Genomic DNA, 20496 nt, shown 5'->3' on the forward strand with positions numbered 1-20496 from the left:
GGATGGACACACTGACTGCCCCTGCAGGGCACTCCTGGGGAGAGTGTAAATCTCCTGCTGAACTCCTGACCCTCCCTGACAGCATCAACCCGGGGGCTGCCCAAGCATTTCAGCACACAAATAAATAATGCTAAGTAGATCACTCCGGGCCAGAGGTTGTGTAAAGACCTTAATGGGGGAACTGCAGTTAAAGGGATTAAGCCAACCTCAGCCGTGTATTCCCTGAAGAGGTGGGATGCTGAATTACTCCTGCAGGGATTTACAGTGGCAGCTTAGCCATGGAGCAGGGGGCGTGCTGAGGTGAGGATTTCACATCCCAGAGGTGTGCACAGAGCATCCTTGTCGTAGTTGAGATGGTCACTATGCAAAGAAACACTCCATTTTCAGAAGGCTTCAAACCTGGTTTTATTATAGCATGCATGCTTTTTGTACATTCTTACAAAACTCCTAAGTTTACACTTTACTCAATGGTCAGGAAAGACAAACGAAGTGCTCATCGGAACAGGGAGTTGCAGGTTCCTCTTATTTATCCTTCTTTCTTTCTTGGCCTCTATTAACGAGCTTGGTAGGAAGTTCTTTCAGGGGCAAACATGGATGCTCCTATCAAACTTCTCTCTGGCTCACAGAGGTCACTGTAAAACCTCTTCCACAAATCCTTACCAGGATCAGCATCCTTGGGTGTGGATCCCTCAGAGGGCTGAGTCTGGTGTGCAGGAGCAGCACTGTGAGGATGCAGGGCTGGGAAGCACCAAAGGGCACTTACAGCAGGATGTGCCACGCAAATAATACTGATAAAAATGAATTGCTGATAAAACCATTCCTGTAACACTTTCTAAAGAAGACTTATGTTTCCTCATGATGGGAATGGTGCCATTGCATTGCCCATTCCCCATGATGGGAATGGTGCATTCCAGTGCTGCCATTGGAAGCAGCTGAATGAAGCCCACCAACACATGGGCTGCAATGTATTTTTTTAATTTTTTTTTTTTTTAATGAGAAGTATTAAATACAAATTAACTGTGTTGCACAAGTTTTCTTGGGTTCACTTTTACTCACTAAAAACCTAAAGGCATTCCTTGCATGGCATTAGTTTGGGTCTGATGCCTCAGGTTTTAGCTTTTATATTTTTCATATCCTGTGCTGCTTTAGTGTGTGGGTCTGGGCTTCATATGAGGGGATGGTGAGCTCTGTGCACAGAGCAGGGAGACAAAACAATTCCTGCTCCAGCTGGGCACCAAGGACAAATGATCCAAATCTCAGCCCAGGAGCACAAACACCGTGGGCTGGAGAGAGAAAAACAAGCAGGGTGGGACTGCAGGGGCTAAAGCTGGAATGGGACAATGAACTGCAAGGTGCAAATGGAGCAGAACTGATCACAGTGACAGACCCCGTGCCCGGCCGTGCATTTTGGGGCCATTTTGGTTCATCTTGGGTGCAGCCCTGGCTGGGCTCTTGTGCTGCCCAAGGTGGATCCATGGAGGCCTTTTGATAAATCCCTGCTTTATTCTTTAGCTCTGCCCAGCCTCTGTTCTAGGCCATCAGGTCACTCTGTCTTGGTGCTGGTGGTGGCTGAGCTGGAGCTTGCTGGGAAACAAACCCAGATGCATTCCAAGAACTTCCAGTGAAATGTGGCAGCCCCAGTGCACCCAGTTTGGAAATGAGCTTGCCATGAGAGGGAACCCCCTGCCCATCTCCTGTGTCCTGGTACAGGAAGGCAAACCAGAGGCAAGTTTTTATAGATCTGAGCAGTAGGAAACACTGGAGGCATCCAATTTGTTCTTAACTGGCCATTTAGTAGCTCCTTGATGGTGATGGCTCTTAATTACTGCTGGATTTGTATTAAAAGGCCACATTTTCAAGCTCTAGAACCTCAATGGACTTGCAGTTATAGGGTGGTCTGGTCAAGTATTGCCAAAAATGAGTGTCAAAATACGGGTAAGGAAAAAAACCAGACCAAAAGAACCACCAAACCCACTAGACATAAAATAAAATTAAATAAAAAGTTTGGAAGACTTTTGAGATTTTGCAGGTGTCACATAAGGTATTACTGGTATGACTTTTGCCCACATATTCAGGTCTCGGGGAAGGTGGCCCTGCCCATGTCAGTGGAGTTGAACTGGGTGATCTTTAAGGTCCCTTCCAACCCAAACCAATCTCTGATTCCTCATTTTCATACAGAGCTGAAGTTTCCATCTCAGTTCGTGTCTCCCACAAAACAAAAAGGATGTGATGAGATTCATAATAAAATTGTACAAGCTGGTAGTGCCATCCAGGAAAAAGCAACACCTTCTTGGAATCTTGGCAGCAGGTTGTGTTTCTTTCCACTGGGCCCTTCCCAGTGAGCAAACATTTGTTCTCCCTGTTTTCACAGAGCTGGAGATCCCCCAGCTGCTGCACTTTGGGGTCTGTCCCAGCCTGCTGCCTGCATTTGTTTTTCCTTTTCATGTTCATCTGGCTAACAGGAGACCCATGTGACCTCTGGGCACATTTACAGGTTTGAGAATAATGTTGTGGAGCAAAAATAACAATCCAAAGTGAGTCTAGAAAAGCAATAAAGATTTTAAAAGTGTTTAGTACAACAACATCTGAATTGAGCTCCGTGTATGGGCTGATAGAGCAGTGCCAGCTGCAGCTCCCCTGGAAGAGCTGTAGGAAAAGAATTATATTTTTAATTAAATTCTCCATGAAAAACTGGATTTCAGAGGGTGTTTTCTCACACTTTCCTCTTTTGCTTGGACCCAAAATGCTCGGTAGGTTGTCCCATGGAGGGATGCAGGCGCGGCTTGCTCTCCATCACCCTGATGTGCTTGGATTCCCTCTCTGAATGGGGCTGGCAGCATCCCTGTCCCCATCCAGTGCCAGGCAACGCCTCCTCCTGTGGCACAGATGGAATCCTGCCTGGAGCTCTGTCACCTGCACACCAAGGCAGTTCAGTGGTGTCCATTGGACTTTGTTGCCAGAATTGGTGGAATTTGGGGCACTTTCCCTTCTCTCTCACCCTTTCCCTTTCACTTCCCCCTTTTTATTTCCCTCTTTTCTTTGCCCTTCCCTCCCTGGCTTTGTGCTCATTCCATGCAGGAGAGAATCGGCCACAGCCACTGATTTGTTTAATAGGCTGCTCCTATTAACCAAAAAATAATAAAATTAACTAATTGCAACAGAGCAAAAGTGATAAAGTGATTAAGACAACTGCACAAGAGGATGTTTCTTTTGAATTAGGACTTGAAAATGATCCCTGCCTCATCATTCAGTGTAGGCTGGCTTTTGGGGTAAGGATGGTGATGAATGGCTCTATCCAGGTTTGAACAGGAGCTGGAGTGAAGGAGAAAAAGGGAGGAGGTATTTATAACCAAGGGGAAATATTAAAATTTCTCTTTCTATCATAAATCTACCCAGTATGATGGGGTTGATTGTTTTGAAGTGCATTCTGTAGCAAAACAATAATGAGAAGAGGGAGAGAACATTACTTATCTGCTCTACCTGGCTGCTGCATAACTGGCAAACATCTAATTGAAAAAATATCCTGATGGGAGAAATTCTAATAAATTTGTTTGCACCTTCACAGCCTGGAGGAGAGGGGGAAAAAATCCAATCAGCAGTGGGGAAATTCCAAAGTTCCCATTGCATTTTGAGGCTTGATTTTCAGGCTCGCTGCTCAGCCTGGAAATCAGAGAAACAGTAATTTTGAAGGCAGGATTCATTACAGTTGTTATGAAGGCATCAAGGGCAAAAAGAATTGTGGAATGGAGGTAGAGGAACAGTAAAAAACCATAAAAAAATATATTCTAACAAACAGAAGGATGTGGAGACAGGGGAGAGTTTGTCCTGCTCTGGGCCTCCCTACTGAATGATACTTTTGGTTTGCTAAATGTAATTTTCAAGGTAATTTTTTTTTCCTGGAGAAAAAGGTGGTGGCCAGGTGTGGGTTGGTGTCTTCTTATGGGAAACAAGGGGTAGAATGAGAGGAATCAGGGCAGGTTTAGATTAGATAATAGGGAACATTCCTTCACTGGAACAGTGGCCAGGTGCTGGAACAGGTAACCCAGAGCAGTGCTGAAGTCACTGTCCCTGGAGAGATCTGTGAGAGGTGATGTGGCACTTGGGGACATCACTGAGTTGTGGCCTTGGCAGTGCTGGGGAATGTTGGACTCAATGATCCCAGAGGGCTTTTCCAACCCTGGAGATTCTGTGATTCTCCACCAGCCTGTGGCACCTCTGCTGCCAGCCCAGGTGGGTCTGGTGGGAATTTCAAAGGGTATTGAGGTGTAACCAGAGGGCATTGAGGTAGGGCTAGAGGGTATTTAGGCTGTAGAGGGTATTGAGGTGGGGTCAGAGAGTATTTAGGCTCTAGAGCTAATCTGTGTTCCTGGAAGCTCCAGCTGCCAAGAGCTGGCTGTGCCAGTGATCACCTGCCAGGTAGAGGGAAATCCAGGTTAAATTGCATGGTACCCAGCTGCCTTCTGAGGAAATTGTTTGTCCCACAGCTCCTGCCTCACTGGTGGATCTCACAGGATGCAGCAGTTGCACAGGAATCCTCTCCCACCTGCTGCAGCTGCTGCTGCTGGTATTACTTAATGAATGTCACAATACCTGCTCCAATGTTACAGCTTTTAATTGGTTTTCTGTGCCAGAGGACAGTTTGGCAATTAGAGGGTGTCTGAGGCCAAGCAGAGCCGTGTTACCCCCACTTGGCTTTACTAACTCTGCTGCCTTTAATAGCTAATCCTGTAGCACTCTGAGAAATGGAAGCATAATTAATTGTCTAGGCTCAGGCTCCAAAATCTTCACCTGGTTTTATTTAGATTTCGCTTTTATTGCTCTTAATATGGCCAATTTCTGTTAAGGCATAACTGGAAGCAGTTTCATATCATAGAGTGGGAGGACAGGTGAGGGGTGAACAATCTCCAATTCATCATCCTGCTGCTAAGGGCAGGAGGGCTGGCTCTTCCCCTTGTTCAGTGCAAGGTGTCACTCACAGCTGGTACCTCCACCCTCCTCTCGGGAGTGTTTTATGGCTCAGCCCGTTTTTATTGCCATAATTAATTTGTGAACTCAGCCTTGAGGCCTGCCCCAGCTGTACTGGGGCACAATCCTGGAGGTTTTTTTTTCCTTCCTTTGGAATCTGAGTAAGTGAAAAGCTCCCATTGCTGCTAATTAGTGAGAGGAGTTGTAGCTCTCCATGGGTGTTTTGTGGCCTGATAAGTGGATTAACAGCTGGGGAGGGACACAGGAGGATGGGCTGGGCAGCCCCAAGCCCACCCAGCCATGGAGCAGAGTCCTGGCAGGGCATGCAGGAAAACAGGAGAAGAGGGGATGGATGTGTCAGGCTGGGCACAGAGACCCCTCCTGAATGCCCCATGTCATGGTTGAGATGGTCTCAATCCAAAGCAACTCCATTTTCAGCAGACTTCAAACCTGGTTTCATTTTAGCATCTTTTTATCCATTCTTACAAAACTCCTACGTTTACACTTTACTCATTGGTCAAGAAAGTCAAAGTGCTCATTGTAATAGGGAGTTGCAGGTTTCTCTTATTTATCCTTCTTTCTTTCCTGGTGTCTTGGTGGAAAATATATGGTAGAAAATTCTTTCAGGGTTAAACATGGATCCTTGATAGAAAATTCTTTCAGTGGTAAACATGGATCCTTGGTAGGAAATTTTTTCAGGGGTAAACATGGATCCTCCTATCAAACTTCTCTCTGGCTCACAGAAGTCACTGTGAAACCTCTTCCACAGCTCCAGAGTGATTCTGCATTGTTGCAGGAGCTTTGCTTAGTGTTGATGTCTGTAAGAGGATTGAATGTGACCTGTCCAAGTCTGGACATTTCCACTGATGGAAGTTGGTTTTTTACATCACATTGATGCTCCAGTAGGAATTTTAGCAACAGTTTCTTTTGGGTGATCTTTGCTGCAGGGTGCATCTGTGGGTTCACACATTGGAATTATTTCTTTGAATTGGAGTGATTAATTCCTTATTTCACTGAAAAAATCCCATCTCCATGCTAGGTTAGCATATCCCATTGCAATAACTGCGGTGAAGGTGTGCTCATACACTCTCAAAAGTGTTCAAACAGCAGCTCAGGGTATTCCTCTGGGAATTCTGGCTCTTGATGTGAAGAGCCAGGAAGGTATTTGGGATGCGCAGCAGCATGGTGTGCAGATGGCATTTTATTAACTCTTTCTTTTGCCTTTCTAGTTTGATGGGGAGAACATGTACATGGGGATGAACGACAACACCCAGGAGTTTCTATCAGCCAATCAGGTAAGAGCTGTTTTGCTGGGGTGAGGTTTTTAGGGGACCAAAGCATAAATTCCAGGAGCTGTTTGTGAATCTGCCCTCCTGGGACATCAGGAGTGTCCATGGAGGAGGTCAGAGCCCAGATGAAGCACTTGGTGGAGGGGTTGGGATGCATTTCCATCTGGAGCCCATTCCCAGCCCAACCCCATTCCACTCTGCTGAAAAGCTTTGCCTCAGCATCCCCAACTCCAAATGAAGGTGCATTTGGGTGTTTCTGGCCACAGTGAAGTTTCCAAGTATTGTGTGCAGTTCAGGTGTCTCCTTCCCTCATGTGGAGTATTTCCTGTAGCTAAATAGATTAACAGGGGAGAAAAAGAAATCCAAGGGTTCCTGTTTTGGAGCTAGAAACCCACGTGTGGGGGACCAGAATAGAAGTGTTCATGTCTTGCAGGTTCCTGAGGCTTCTCTGGGCTTGGATACACATGGAAAAAACATGGAGTGGGGTCCTAAACCTGTGTATGGGCTGGAACATCATCTTTAAGGTGATCTTCCAACCCAGTTCTGTGATTCTGTAAAGTTCATATTTAGGTCTTGCTGGGACAGGAGGACTTCAGCACATGCTTTTCTGTCCCCCTGACCTGGAGATGAGAGGGGTGGCCTGGCATGGTTAGAGGTGCTGACCCTCAGCACAAAGCATCTCATCACATGCAGCCTTTGGAGGGAAGGTGGCAGTTCCTTCTGACACATCCCAGAATCCCAGTTTTGGTTGTTTGGGCTGTTTTGTTGACCACAGACCCAGCCCCACAGAGTGCCTGGGGTTTGAGACATCACTGTGGTGCTCCAATGGCAGCAGGGGTTAAACTCTGTCCATGTTACACTGGGAATGGGATGAAATCCTGCGGTTTGCCTCCTTGGAGCAGGGCAGGGCATTGGCTCACGGCTCAGGAGAGCTGTTCCTGCTCTGGCTCTGGCAGGTGTCCCCACTGTGGCGTGGGGAGAGGCTGTTCTTGCATGAAGAGGAATTCCAGGGTGGGGAAGGAACAGCAAACTTTGTGCTGCCGAGTGATTCAGCAGAAACAAATATGTGTTCAACCAACAACAGCGTGGGGGTGATCATTAGAGCCAGGAATTGCCAGAGGGTTAGTAAATATGGGAAAGAATGGGGTGATCCCTGAGTGCCCCATGCAGGGGTCAGCCCTGTGTCCCCAAATGTGCAGAGCCAGGTGTTGTGGATGATCACAGGGCAGTTGTTGTGATACCTTGCCTTCAAAACCGCCCAAGGATGGAAGTTGATTTTTATATCACATTGATGCTCCAGTAGGAATTTTAGCAACAGCTTCTTTTGGGTGATCTTTGCTGCCGAGTGCACCTGTGGGTTCACATACCAGAATGAATTCTTTGAGTTGCAGTGATTCATTCCTTATTTCACTGAAAAAATCCCATCTCCATGCTAGGTTAGCATATCCCATTGCAATAACTGCGGTGAAGGTGTGCTCATACACTCTCAAAAGTGTTCAAACAGCAGCTCAGAATTTCATGGGGAGGGCTGGCAGTGCCAGGATTCCATGGGAAGGGCTGGCAGTGCCAGGGTTTCATGGGAAGGGCTGGCAGTGCCAGGATTCCATGGGAAGGGCTGGCAGTGCCAGGGTTTCATGGGGAGGGCTGGCAGTGCCAGGATTCCATGGGAAGGGCTGGCAGTGCCAGGGTTTCATGGGAAGGGCTGGCAGTGCCAGGATTTCATGGGGAGGGCTGGCAGTGCCAGGATTCCATGGGAAGGGCTGGCAGTGCCAGGATTCCATGGGAAGGGCTGGCAGTGCTGGCACAGGGAGCAGCCCCAGCCCCTGGCCATGATGTGCCTGCAGCACCAGGCTGGATTTGGGCAGAGCCATGGCCAGCATGAACCATTGATGTTTCCTGCTCAGCACCTCTCTCATCCCTTCTCCCTCAAGATGAGCATGAGAGGGAGGTCAGCAGGGCTGCTGTGGGGCTGGGAATGGTTTGGTGCATCTCAAGGAGAAGGGTTGGCTCCCAAAGGAAAGCAGGGATTCCCGTGTGGTGGAGGAATCATGTCCTGAGTTTGATTCTGGAGAAGGATCAACCAAAGCAGCTTAGATCCCTGTAACCTGGGCAAGAGGAGTTCACTCTTCATTTGCTCTCTGGTTACTTGCTATTTCCCATTTTGGAGCAGAGTGGAGAGGGAGGAAAGTTCTTTCCCTGGGCAGAGGAGGGCAGGAACCCCTCACTGCAGGGATGGCCTCGTGCACAGGGGCTGTGCTGCTCCTTCTCCACCAGCAAAAGCACACAGAGAGTGATATGGACAATAAATGGGGATGTTTGATTGTTTGGCATCCCCAGCTCCCTCCCTGGCTGGTGTGGGGCACTCAGAGGGGAGCTGGGGGCACCTGGGCTCTATGGGAGGCTGCAGTGACCCCCAGAACCTCCTCTGGGGTGGCAGGAGTGCAGCTGGGAGGGAAGGTGAGGATCCCAGTTCATGCCCTGCAGGGATGTGGCTCACACCCAGCATGAGCTTTGGCCAAGGAGGATGAGGAGCAGCTTCCTCCTCGCCCTCCTTAGTGCACCATCTCCCTTTATTTACCTGCACATCAGCCCTTGTTTACTGGTTTTACAGCCCCAGCCATGACTACAGCACTAATGACACAACTCTGTTATTTAAATGGGGCTTCCAGATGGTTTTTATTGTTTGCTAAAGCTGTTGTAACGTGAAGGAGTACATTAAACAGCAGGAGGAGGGTTTCACAATCTCACCTCAGAGGCTGCTGAACCACCAGATTCCTTCATAGCCCATGTGGGACTTCCAACAGCCCTTGAGTTCCTTCAGGACAAAGGCAAATTGAACACACTCAGGGCTGGAACCTCACACTGCAGCAGATGGGCCTGGTGGGTTGGGGTTTATCTCCATCAGGATCCTGCAGCTCCCTGACAGCAGCTTTGTCTCAGCCCTTTGTCTGGTTTTTGATCCTAAGGAAGTTCTGTTCAGCCCAGGGGAGAAGTTCCAGGGAGAGCTCAGAGCCCTTTCCAGGGCTAAAGGGGCTCCAGGAGAGCTGGAGAGGGACTGGGGACAAGGCATGGAGGGACAGGACACAGGGAATGGCTCCCACTGCCAGAGGGCAGGGATGGATGGGAGATTGGGAATTAGGAATTGTTCCCTGTGAGGGTGGGCAGGCCCTGGCACAGGGTGCCCAGAGCAGCTGTGGCTGCCCCTGGATCCCTGGCAGTGCCCAAGGCCAGGCTGGATAGGGCTGGGAGCAGCCTGGGATAGTGGAAGTTGTCCCTGCCATGGCAGGAGTGGAATGAGATGAATTTAAGGTCCCTTTCAACCCAAACCATTCTGGATTTCTGCAGTTTCTCATGGCAGGAGTGTGGTCAAGCCAGGATCAGGATCCTCCTGCCTTGTGACAGTGTTCACAGGGGTTCTTGGATGAGGGAAGAGATGAGGATCTGACTCCATGTTTCAGAAGGCTGATTTATTATTTTATGATATATATCACATTAAAACTATACTAAAAGAATAGAAGAAAGGATTTCATCAGAAGGCTGGCTAAGAATAGAATAGCAAAGAATGATAACAAAGGTTTGTGGCTCGGCTCTCTGTCCAAGCCAGCTGGGCTGTGATTGGCCATTAATTAGAAACAAACAACATGGGCGAATCACAGATGCACCTGTTGCATTCCACAGCAGCAAATAATCAATGTTTACATTTTGTTCCTGAGGCTTTTCAGCTTCTCAGGAGGAAAAATCCTAAGGAAAGGATTTTCCATAAAAGATGTCTGCGACACTGCCTCTCTTTCATTATTCCCCGCCTAGCTGCCAGCTTGAGGGAAAGAGAAACAAAACCCCACACCCAAGCCTGTGTAAAACCCCCACAAAACACCATCCACAACATATGGAAGCCAGGTGCCCTCTTCCTTCCCCTGATCCTGCTTGTTGGGATGGCTTTTGTGCCATGGCTGCAGCTCTTGTCATCCCAGAGGGGTTGGATTCAGCTGAGGACAAAATGCAGAAATAAAGGAGCCTAAAACATAATGAGAGCACTGACAGCTCACAGCAGCACAACCTGCTTGGGGAAAAGAATTCCTCTTGTTCCATCAAATAGGAGGGACATTTGAGCCCAGAAGTGAGTCAAATGTGAAATGTAATTCAACCTCCAGCAGAGGCCAGGGTATAAATGCGAGCTGACATCTGATCAAACCATTGTGGACATTTGACCCTCGAGATGAGTGAGGTATCTCTTGTGTCTTGTGGAGTCAGCAGAGCATCATTCCTCACCCCTGTCAATTTTCCTTCTTTCTTCCCCCCCCCCCCCCCCCTCAAACAAAGGCAAGGAATTAAGTAATGTGAAAAATCCCAAGGAATCCCAGGTATGAAGTGCTCTGAAAGATCAGTAAAAATGCAATGGTGCTGGTAATATAAATAAAAACACCTGAAAAATCAGTGGGAAAAGATATTTATTAAGGTCATTGTGATAAGGACAGTGACACCAGGAGAGGGAAAGGTTGAGGAATAAGGTTGGTTTTATTTTGCACTTGCAGGAGGAGTCCATGGGTGCTTTAAAAACATGGATTAACTCTGCCTGTGAGAAGGTATCATCATCCTCTGTGCTGGGTGAAGAAATGCAGGAGCTGCCTTGTCAGGGAGCTGGGGGTGATGTGATGGAGTTGTGGGGACTGCCAGGCCCTGGCATGGCCTTGGGGACCACTGTTCCCTGGCTTTGGGATGTGATTGTGTGCCTGCTCAGTGTGCACCCACTCAGTGAATTATGGAAAGCCTTTAGGGGGGTGTTTCTGCATTTCCCCCTCCCTCCAAAGTTATCTCTGGTTGTTAGCAGTGCAACAGGCAGCTTGAAGGAGGAAAGAGCTGATTTATTTATCACTGGGCAGTTTGGATCCTGTGCTCTGCCTAATCCCAGGAGATTTCAGTGCATGGCTTATTCCAGCTGAGCAACCAGCCCATTGTTGTTTGTCCCAACAAGTTAATTTGTGCGACTCCTCATGGGAAGGCAATTCAGCACCACTGTGGTTTGTTCAGGCCAGGGAGAATGTAAAATCAGCTCTTTGCTTTTGGAAGTGAGGGCACAGACAGGACCCACTGCTATGAAGTGTTGAAAATTTGAGAGTTCAGTTGAAAATAGGAGAGTTAAACTGACAAAGTTCTCCTAAAGCTGTTCCTGTGTGTTGCTCCTGCTGCCCATCTGTGTGTCAAAAATGCCAGGTCTTGGCTGCCAGGTTTGCACAGCAGCACTGAGCAGCCTGGGGCAGTGGAAGTTGTCCATGCCCATGGTGGGGGTGTGGAACTCAATGGTCTTTGGGTCTAACCCAAACCATTCCAGGATTCTACTGCTGGAAAATGAGGATGCCTGGAGAAGTTGTGGCTGCCCCTGGATCACTGGAAGTGGCCAAGGCCAGGTTGGAGGGGATACCTCAGGTTTAGCTTTTATATTTTTCAGATTCTGTGCTGCTTTAGTGTGTGGGTCTGAGCTTCATATGAGGGCATGGTGAGCTCTGTGCACAGAGCAGGGAGACAAAACAATTCCTGCTCCAGCTGGGCACCAAGGACAAATGATCCAAATCTCAGCCCAGGAGCACAAACACCGTGGGCTGGAGAGAGAAAAACAAGCAGGGTGGGACTGCAGGGGCTAAAGCTGGAATGGGACAATGAACTGCAAGGTGCAAATGGAGCAGAAGTGATCACAGTGACAGACCCCGTGCCCGGTCGTGCATTTTGGGGCCATTTTGGTTCATCTTGGGCGCAGCCCTGGCTGGGCTCTTGTGCTGCCGAAGGTGGATCCATTGAGGTCTTTTAATAAATCCCTGCTTTATTCTTTAGCTCTGTCCAGTCTCTGCTCTAGGGCAGCCTGCACAAGGTGTCAGATGGGGCCTGGAGCAACCTGGGATACTGGAAGGTGTCCCTGCCTGTGGCAGGGACAGAATGGGATGAGCTTTGAGGTCCTTTCCCATCCATCCATCCATCCATCCATTCTGGGATTCTATGGCAGAAAAAGGCAGGATTTCATCCAAGCCTGGTGAGACACCTGCTGCAGGTGACATCCAGTGCCTCACCTGATGTGTAGAGCAGCACAAGGGGCTTTAATCTGGGCTCTGGGCATTAGGGTGAGACTGGGTAACTCCTGGATGGGCTGTTCACACTTACACTGCCAAGAAAGCCAATCCATGGGCAGGGATGTGTTTCTGGGGGCTATGGGTGTGACGGTGTTCACAGGGGTCTTAAGTTGAGGGAAGAGATGAGGATCTGACTCCATGTTTCAGAAGGCTGATTTATTATTTTATGATATATATCACATTAAAACTATACTAAAAGAATAGAAGAAAGGATTTCATCAGAAGGCTGGCTAAGAATAGAATAGCAAAGAATGATAACAAAGGTTTGTGGCTCGGCTCTCTGTCCAAGCCAGCTGGACTGTGATTGGCCATTAACTACAAACATCCAACATGGGCGAATCACAGATGCACCTGTTGCATTCCACAGCAGCAAATAATCGATGTTTACATTTTGTTCCTGAGGCTTTTCAGCTTCTCAGGAGGATAAATCCTAAGGAAAGGATTTTTCATAAAAGATGTCTGTGACTCTATGGATATGTGTAAAACAGAAGGTGGATTTTCCCTGGCTGTGTGTGACTCAGGACAGGGCACAGGGGCATTGCTGGCACCTTGAGGGAGATGCAGCTGTGAGAGATGATATTTATCATGTGCACAGACATCCCCAGCATCTGTCTGCAGCCCTGCTCCAGGATGAACCTGAGTGTGGGGTGAGCCAGGGCCGCCCCTTCCCACCCACGTGGGATCCATCTCCAGGTGTCCCCCTGTGCCTGCACATGGATAAATCAACATTTATCTCCTGTATCTATTGCCCTTTATCTCCCTGCCTCCGTATATCTCCATGCTGGGGCCTGTATTAGCCATAATAGATACAGTGAGTCACTGATCTGGTGGGTCAAATGGTCAGGGCTCTTTGATCAGCCGTCAGGATCCATTACCACCAGGGCCTCTGCTGGGGCTGGAATTACAACTTGCATTTGACTCATTTCTGGGGTCAAAACGTCCCTCTTATTTGATCGAATGACAGAAATTGTATAATTTGTATATATCCCTGAGCCATATGTGCTCTGAGTGCCACCCTAATGTGTTTTATAAAGGCACAGCTGTCTTGGTGACTTATTTAAAATGGGATTTTGAAGTAGTGTTCTTGCCGTTTAATGTCCTCATTCAGGGTTACACGAGGTTTATCAAATAATAAATAACATTTAGAACATTGCTTTTAACATAACAATGCCTTTGCTGCTTATAAGGAACTGGGAGGTCCACTAAAGCTTTGTTTGGTAAATAAGTGATAATGCAGAAAGCAAAGATAGGATAATTAGAAATTAATGATGTGTAGGGAGCTATGGATACCTTCCTCATGTTCTGCTAACGCTCCAGACGAGACAGAGCTCCTCTTGGCAGCCTCTGCTATAAAACATGCCTTCAAACCTTGTCATAATACTGGCAGACGTGTTGTTCCCACCAGTCTTGACTGAATCACAGCAAAATGTCAACACTTGATAAAATAAACCTGGGGCTGGGGCAGACCCACGTGAGTGCAGGGGTTCCCCATCCCTGCTGGGGACCACAGAGGCAGCGCACAGTGACTGAGGTGGCACTGAAGCCCTGGGCAGAGTGAGGGTAACAGGGTGCTGCTAATGAAGGTGTGGGGTCACCCTGCCCTCATTCTTGCTCCTCTCTCCAGGACAGGAGCTGGAACCAAGGTGGTTTTCAATCCAAGGTGGTTTTCAGTCCATCAGTGATGGGGTTGCTGCCCCACTGATAGTGAAGCAACAACATGCAATTGCTCAGGTGTGAGATGTCCTTCGAGCAGTTGGTCCCTGGCCTACCAGATGTGTGAATTTGGAGGAGCTTCCAGCACTTTGTTTGTCCCATAAAGTGCAGCAGGCTGCTCATGGTCACCACAGCCACTGCCTCAAACCTGGGATGGCTTGGGAAGAAAGGCAGGAACAGCCCAGGAGATCATTAAACTTGGCTGAGCAATTCCTTAGGGTGTCCTTCTCTTGAGTCTTGTAGAAAGGTCTGCACAGAAAATCAGAGTCTTTGGTGAGGTTATTCTTTGTGCCATTTCCACTCAAGTCCCTTAATAAACTTTGGTGTTTCTAATTAATCCTTTGCACATGAAGAAACTTGTTTTAGCATTCATAGAATGGATTAGGATGGAAGGCACCCTTGAAACTCATCTAATTCAAGCCCTCTGCAAGGAGCAGGGACATCCCAGTGAGATCAGGCTGCTCAGGGCCCTGTCCAAGCTGGCCTTGGATGTTCCCAGGGACATCCACAGCTTCTCTGGGCAATCTGTGCCAGTGTTTCACCACCCTCTGAGTGGATAATTGAGGAGGAAGAGTTTGGGGGCTCCATATTCTGTTGATTTTGTCTTGATCTGTTGATCACAGGAACAGATGATATCAGAGGTTTGGCAGTGTTAAAGAAAGTCACATGTAAGTGAGGGGTTAAATAAGGGGCAATATGGCCTGCTTTTTTTAAGGCATGGAGAGCTCTGGTTCTCCTCAATCTCCAGCTGCCTTCTGCTCTTTGGACTTTACTCTCTTGTGCCCGTGCAGAATCTTGGTCTCTTCCAATCTGCAGATAATCTGTATTTTTGAAGTGTGGAATTGGCCCTATCAGGGGCAGAGCACACCTGAAAGTAAATAATTACTGGCTCCCCACTCCCTCGACAAGGATACATTGCAAATACTGCAGGAACATACAGATATAGGAGTATAAAAGACCCCTGGTGAAGGGAAGAGAGAGGTTTGTGTAGACTCAGTTTTAAAGAGGATTACACAGAGTTTGGGAGTGTGCACTGCAGGCCCCCATGCTAAGATACAGATTTTTGCTCTCTCCCTGCTGTTCTTTGAGTAATACTGTATAATTTCATATGTTGTGCTGGAGAAGAAAAAAAAATAGAGGGGAGACATTGATAGATCCTAAATGCCTTTCTCAGCAGACAATTCAGGAAGAATCTCATGTGCTATTTTAGAATGAACAATAGAGTGTTACATGTCATTTATTATAATCAGCAGCTAATGGAAATCCTTCCAGGAGGGGCCTGGGACTTGAGCACAACTACAGCTGATGATCCAGGCTCGTGAATTTTGCATGAACCCCTGTGTGACAGTGAAATGTTTGAAAGGTGCAGTCAGGAAGTGATTCCTGTAGCTTAGTCATAGCAAGAGGAGGCTTTACTGCTGGTTCAAGGCTGGCTATAGTGTTTAAATAAAATAATAATAAAAAATCCCTTTGTATTACAAGCAGAGTGAACATCATTTTCAACCCTTGGTCTCAAGGGACTCCTGAGTTTTTAGCAATAGGGTGTTTGAAAAACAGCCACCAAAAGAGTGAAAAACTAATGCAATTGAGCCATTCCTAGACCAAAAAGGATGGTCTCTGCTTTTACTGCACTCACTCTGGGGAAAAAAAGAAAAAGAAATAGCATCTCAAACAGCTGAGGACACCTGTCAGGTGGCACAGAGCACCTGGTAGGGGTGGGAAACACTGAAAATGTTGTGGTGGTTGGGTTTCATGGGCAGATCTTTCATCAAGAGATTGCTGAGAGGTTTAGGTTTAGGGCCAAAGGCAGGAGGGAGAAGGAGATCCTCAGGGGCACTGGAGGACACACACCACACTGGACAGCCTCAGGGCTGGCCACAGCATCCACCACTCTCCAAGGGCCCCTGGAGACCATAGCCAGCCCCAGCAGCTACCCTTCCCTGTCTTTTCCTGTGTCTGTCCAAGGGTTTCTGGGATATGAATCAGCTCAGAGAATGTTTTTTACCCAAAAAAGAGTGTCTATATAAAGCAGCACATCTGGCTGTAGCCCTTGTTCTGTGAGATGTGGAATCAAAATGTCCCTGAGGATTTTCAGCCAGAGCTGGGATTTCTTTTGCAGTGAAAAGGTCTGTAAACAATGAAACATTTAAAAACTGATAATAAAATCCAGTCTGTGCAGGAGATTGGCCCAGGGGTGGAGGCAGCAGAGTTGGGGAGGTGGTGGGAACCTGGGGGTGGCAGAGAAGGAGCAGCAGGACCATGTCCATCCCCCTGAGAAACTGCTACATCTTGATCTGAAGGGTTCCACATAGAAAATACCGGTACCAAGATGAGTTCTGATAGAGGATTGGACATGGGTGGTTCTTGGTGCCGAAATTCCACCGTGCCCACCAGTGGGGCTGCAGGAAAGGTACATCCCAGACCCCAGGAATGCCTCCTGTGCTGGAGGGTGAAGGAGATGGAGTGACTGGGAGCACAGAGCACCTCGGGGCACAGTTGAGGTCCAGTCAGACTGAACAGGATCTGCTGGAGTGCAGGGTGGCTCCTGTGGCATGAGGACACGTGGCCTGGCCGTCCAGCAATGCTGCTGGGCTTGTAAAGCCAATGGCTCCTAAAAGAGCAGCAGATGATAGAGGAAGGTGATGTGCTTTAGGCAAGAAAGTGCCACTTTATCAAGGATTTCCCATGTGCTTTTACTGCTATAAAGGGACTGCACATGGTGTAAAGACAGCCACTGTCTTTGGTGGTCAGCATGGCCCAGGGCCAGGTGAGACCTGCATGGGGGACAGCCTGGAGCAGCCCTGGAGAGTGCAGACCCCCTTTAAAGCACAGCTCTCAGGTTGATATGGTGCTTTATGTGTGCTTTAAACACTCAGCAGGGCCACTCCTGCTGCTCCTGGGCTGGCCTGGAGTGGTGGCAGCCAAAGGCAATCCCAGAGCTTTGATCCACAAGCTGTTTGTGCCTGTGGATCCTGCAGCTCCTTGTGTTGAGCTGATTTCTCGGTGTGTGTCCTGAATTCCTGCTGTGACAGCGTGACAGGGAGCCCTGTGCCTGCCAGGGACTGGTGCTGAGCTCTCACAGTGCAGCCCCATTGTCCTCAGGGAGCTGTGATGAGCAAGGATTTCCTCCCATGCGTTGGGGAAGGTGAAACGGGAAAGCTTTATCAATATGATTGCCTGGCAAAAGATTTTGAGAATATGGAAACTATAAGTGAGATTGAAATGAAAGCAAGCTTTGAGATACCTCAGTTACTGAACAACTGGAAAACAATGGTGTGGCCAGCTGAAGGTGATCCCCTTTTGATGGAACAACACTCTCTGCTTGCAGACAGGCCCAAGGCTCAGAGCAGACCCTGCAGCTTGGCAGAAGGGGCCCAAAGAGGAGTTTTTAGGGTTTAAAATGTAACACAGTGTGGTAATGTAATGATTCTTATAGGCTGTATGGAAATGCTGTAGGATTTGTATCTTGTACTAGATTGGTTGGCGAGAATCAGAATATTCAACACCGAAGAAGATTTATGGTATTCATCCTCTCTCTTTTACTCTTTTTCTCTCTCTCTCCTTTTTACCACGCTCTTGCCTTCTCTCTCTTTACCTCTCCCTCTCTCGGGCCTGCTCTGAGCTGTGTCTGGCAGCTCCCAGCAGGGCCCTGCCCCCAGGCCCTTTGCAATAAACCCCAAGTTCCAGCCCTGGCTGCAGAGATCTCTCCTGTCCCTCTGTCCTGACCCCGTTGCTCCTACACCCGTGTCCTGTTGGGGGGCTGGGTTTGGCTCCTGCACAGGGTGGTTTGCTTCTCTAATGGACCTCTGGGGAGCTGCTCTGGAAAACTCTGTTTATTTGTGGAAATGCAGCTCTGTGGGCTGCAGCAGTGTGGAAGAAAATACCCAGCCCATTGCTCTTGGGATTTCCTTTCCCAACTGATTGATTACCTCTTCCCTCCTCATCAGAGACCCATCCCGAGCTGCTGTTTGGATCTGCTGTCACAACACAGTGATTAACTGAGGAGCCACTCACTTCCAGCAGGAAAATGTTATTTTCCACTTCAGCATTTGGATGAAGGCCTGGGCAGAGAGGAAAGCCCCTCTGACAGAATGAGCCCTTCTCTCTGTGTCAGCTCTGGGGCTGCCCTGGGCACGTGCAGGGTTGGGCTCCATTCCAGCCCCATGAGGGCAGGACCATCAGCAGAACATCTGTACCCAAAACTGAGAGGCCAGGAGCACTAGGACAGTGACTGTCCCCTGTGCTGGCTCTGCTGGGGCACCTCAAGTGCTGTGCCCTGTTCTGGGCCCCTCATGGGAAAGGCAGTGAGGGGCTGGAGTGTCCAGAGATGGGAACAGAGCTGGGGAAGGGGATGGAGCACCAGGAGGGGCTGAGGGAGTTGGAAAGGGGCTCAGCCTGGAGAAAAGGAGGCTCAGGAGGGACCTTGTGGCTCTGCACAGCTCCTGACAGGAGGGGACAGCCAGGTGTGGGCTGGGCTCTTCTTCCAAGGAAATATCAATAGAACAAGAGGAAATGGCCTCATGCTGTGCCATGGGGATTTAGAGTGGATTTCAGGAGGAATTTCTTCACTGAAAGGGTGGTCAGACATTGTCAGGGGCTGCCCAGGGAGGTTTGGAGTCCCTATCCCTGGAGGTGTCCAAGGAACACCTCACTGTGGCACTCAGTGCTCTGGGATTGGGACAAGGTGGCCATTGGTCAAAGGTTGGACTTGATGATACTGGCTAAATTCAGGCTTTTCCTCCCTGAAGGATTCCATGATGTCAGGCCCTGGAGGATGATGAGCGCTGTGGATCCCAAGTGCAGCCTCCAGCTCCTTCTGCTCAGAGCCAGGCTCTGTTCACTCTGACCTCCCCTCGCTCATGAGGCTGGGCAGGGTAGGGGACGTGAGCTGGCTGGGGAGAGAATGCCACCAGTCCTTGTGCTCCCGCTCCTCTGGGGAATGTTGTATTGCACTCAATAGTTATTTAGTTGTTTGCACTGGGTGTTTGGGGAAGGCTGGGATCTTCCCTCTCAGGTGACACACCAGGCCAGGCTGGGCAGAGCCGTGGTAGGAACCAAAAATCAGGAACAGAGGACCTGAGCTGGCTGGGGAGAGAATACCACCAGTCCTTGTGCTCCTGCTCCTTTGGGAGGAGGCTCAGATCTTCCTTCTCAGGTGACACACCAGGCCAGGCTGGTCAGAGCCATGGTGGGAACCAAAAACCAGGGTAGGCAGCTTCCCCAGGGAGCTGAGCTGTGACACAGGACCCAGCTGAAGGGCGGTGGTCACAGCAGCTCCACAAGCTCCACGTTTGGACGTTTGGCCCATGTTCCATCACCTGTTGGACAGTTCTGCCGAGGGCTGTGCTGGGTCTCACCCATCACTGCCACCACCATCAGCCAGCCTGAATTAAACTTATCTCAAAGCAGCAAATCCATCAGCTGCCATCAAGAGCAGAGTGCTGGGTGTGAGGCTGTCTAGCTCAGGTCTATACATCTGTGTACACCGTAAAGGGCAAAATATGACTTGGCTTTTATTACTTTAATTAAAACATGAGTGAAGAGTATGAGATTCATATTAAATTGTATTTTCCTGGCTGCTGTGGGAAGGAGCTAACTGATCTGATTACCATGAAGATTACAAACTATCAAAGTGAAAAAGAGCTTTTTGCAAGGATTTCATATTAAACCTTCAAACATAACACTTTAAGAATAATTATAGTTGTATTACTGGAAAATGATTCATGAATTCTGAATAAATATAAGGCCCTTAAAGGGAAATGTTCCAAGACCACAGTTTTCATTCCAATCTGATGAAATTTAGTATCATTTTGCAGCTGTAGAATAGAATGAAAAAAAATATGTACATAGACTGTATTGAATATATGTCAGACTAAACTAATGAGATTTTTTACATCAACTCTGAGCACGAAGGCAGACAAATGGAATAGCCATCCTCATTTTCTATAATAGAAAGCACCAAAAGGGAAGGCAGAAAGGATCTTACTGCTCACAAGTCTTTATTCCACCCTTGATTGTTAAATAATATATTTTAAGTTCTCATATCTCGCCCGCAGAATGTTTGAACTGACACTAATGGGTATGTAAGAGAAAAGAGTGAGCTCTAAGAAAAAAAAAAAGTGAGGAAAGGCTAGGATTGGGAATTTTATCAGTATTCCCAGTGGGCTGTAATAAAGATACTTTTCACACAATACAGTGAATGTTTACAGCAGACAGTTTAGTTTCCTTCCAACAATTATGAGGAAATTGAATCTCAGGAAATGTTAGTTTTGGCTAAAATTAGACATAACAATAAAGATACCCCTGAAAGTTTATTAAGGAGGGAAAAAAAAAAAAAAAGAAAGAAAAGAAAGCCATCAGTCTCTGGAAGACAATTTAGCAAATTTATTTTAAGAATTCCAGATGACTTC

At 48.1% G+C, this 20496-nt stretch overlaps 1 protein-coding gene across 1 annotated transcript in view; it reads left to right on the top strand.

Moving 5' to 3' along the window:
• TOX2 (TOX high mobility group box family member 2) overlaps positions 1-20496 on the top strand; it is a 175064-nt gene that overhangs the window by 62606 nt on the left and 91962 nt on the right. Inside the window, exon 2 of the mRNA XM_059480832.1 lies at positions 6195-6260. Coding sequence (XP_059336815.1) covers positions 6195-6260 — 66 coding nt within the window. The remainder of the gene's footprint in view (positions 1-6194; positions 6261-20496) is intronic.

The sequence above is a fragment of the Ammospiza nelsoni genome, chromosome 12, assembly GCF_027579445.1.
Source record: "Ammospiza nelsoni isolate bAmmNel1 chromosome 12, bAmmNel1.pri, whole genome shotgun sequence".
Taxonomy (NCBI): Eukaryota; Metazoa; Chordata; class Aves; order Passeriformes; family Passerellidae; genus Ammospiza; species Ammospiza nelsoni.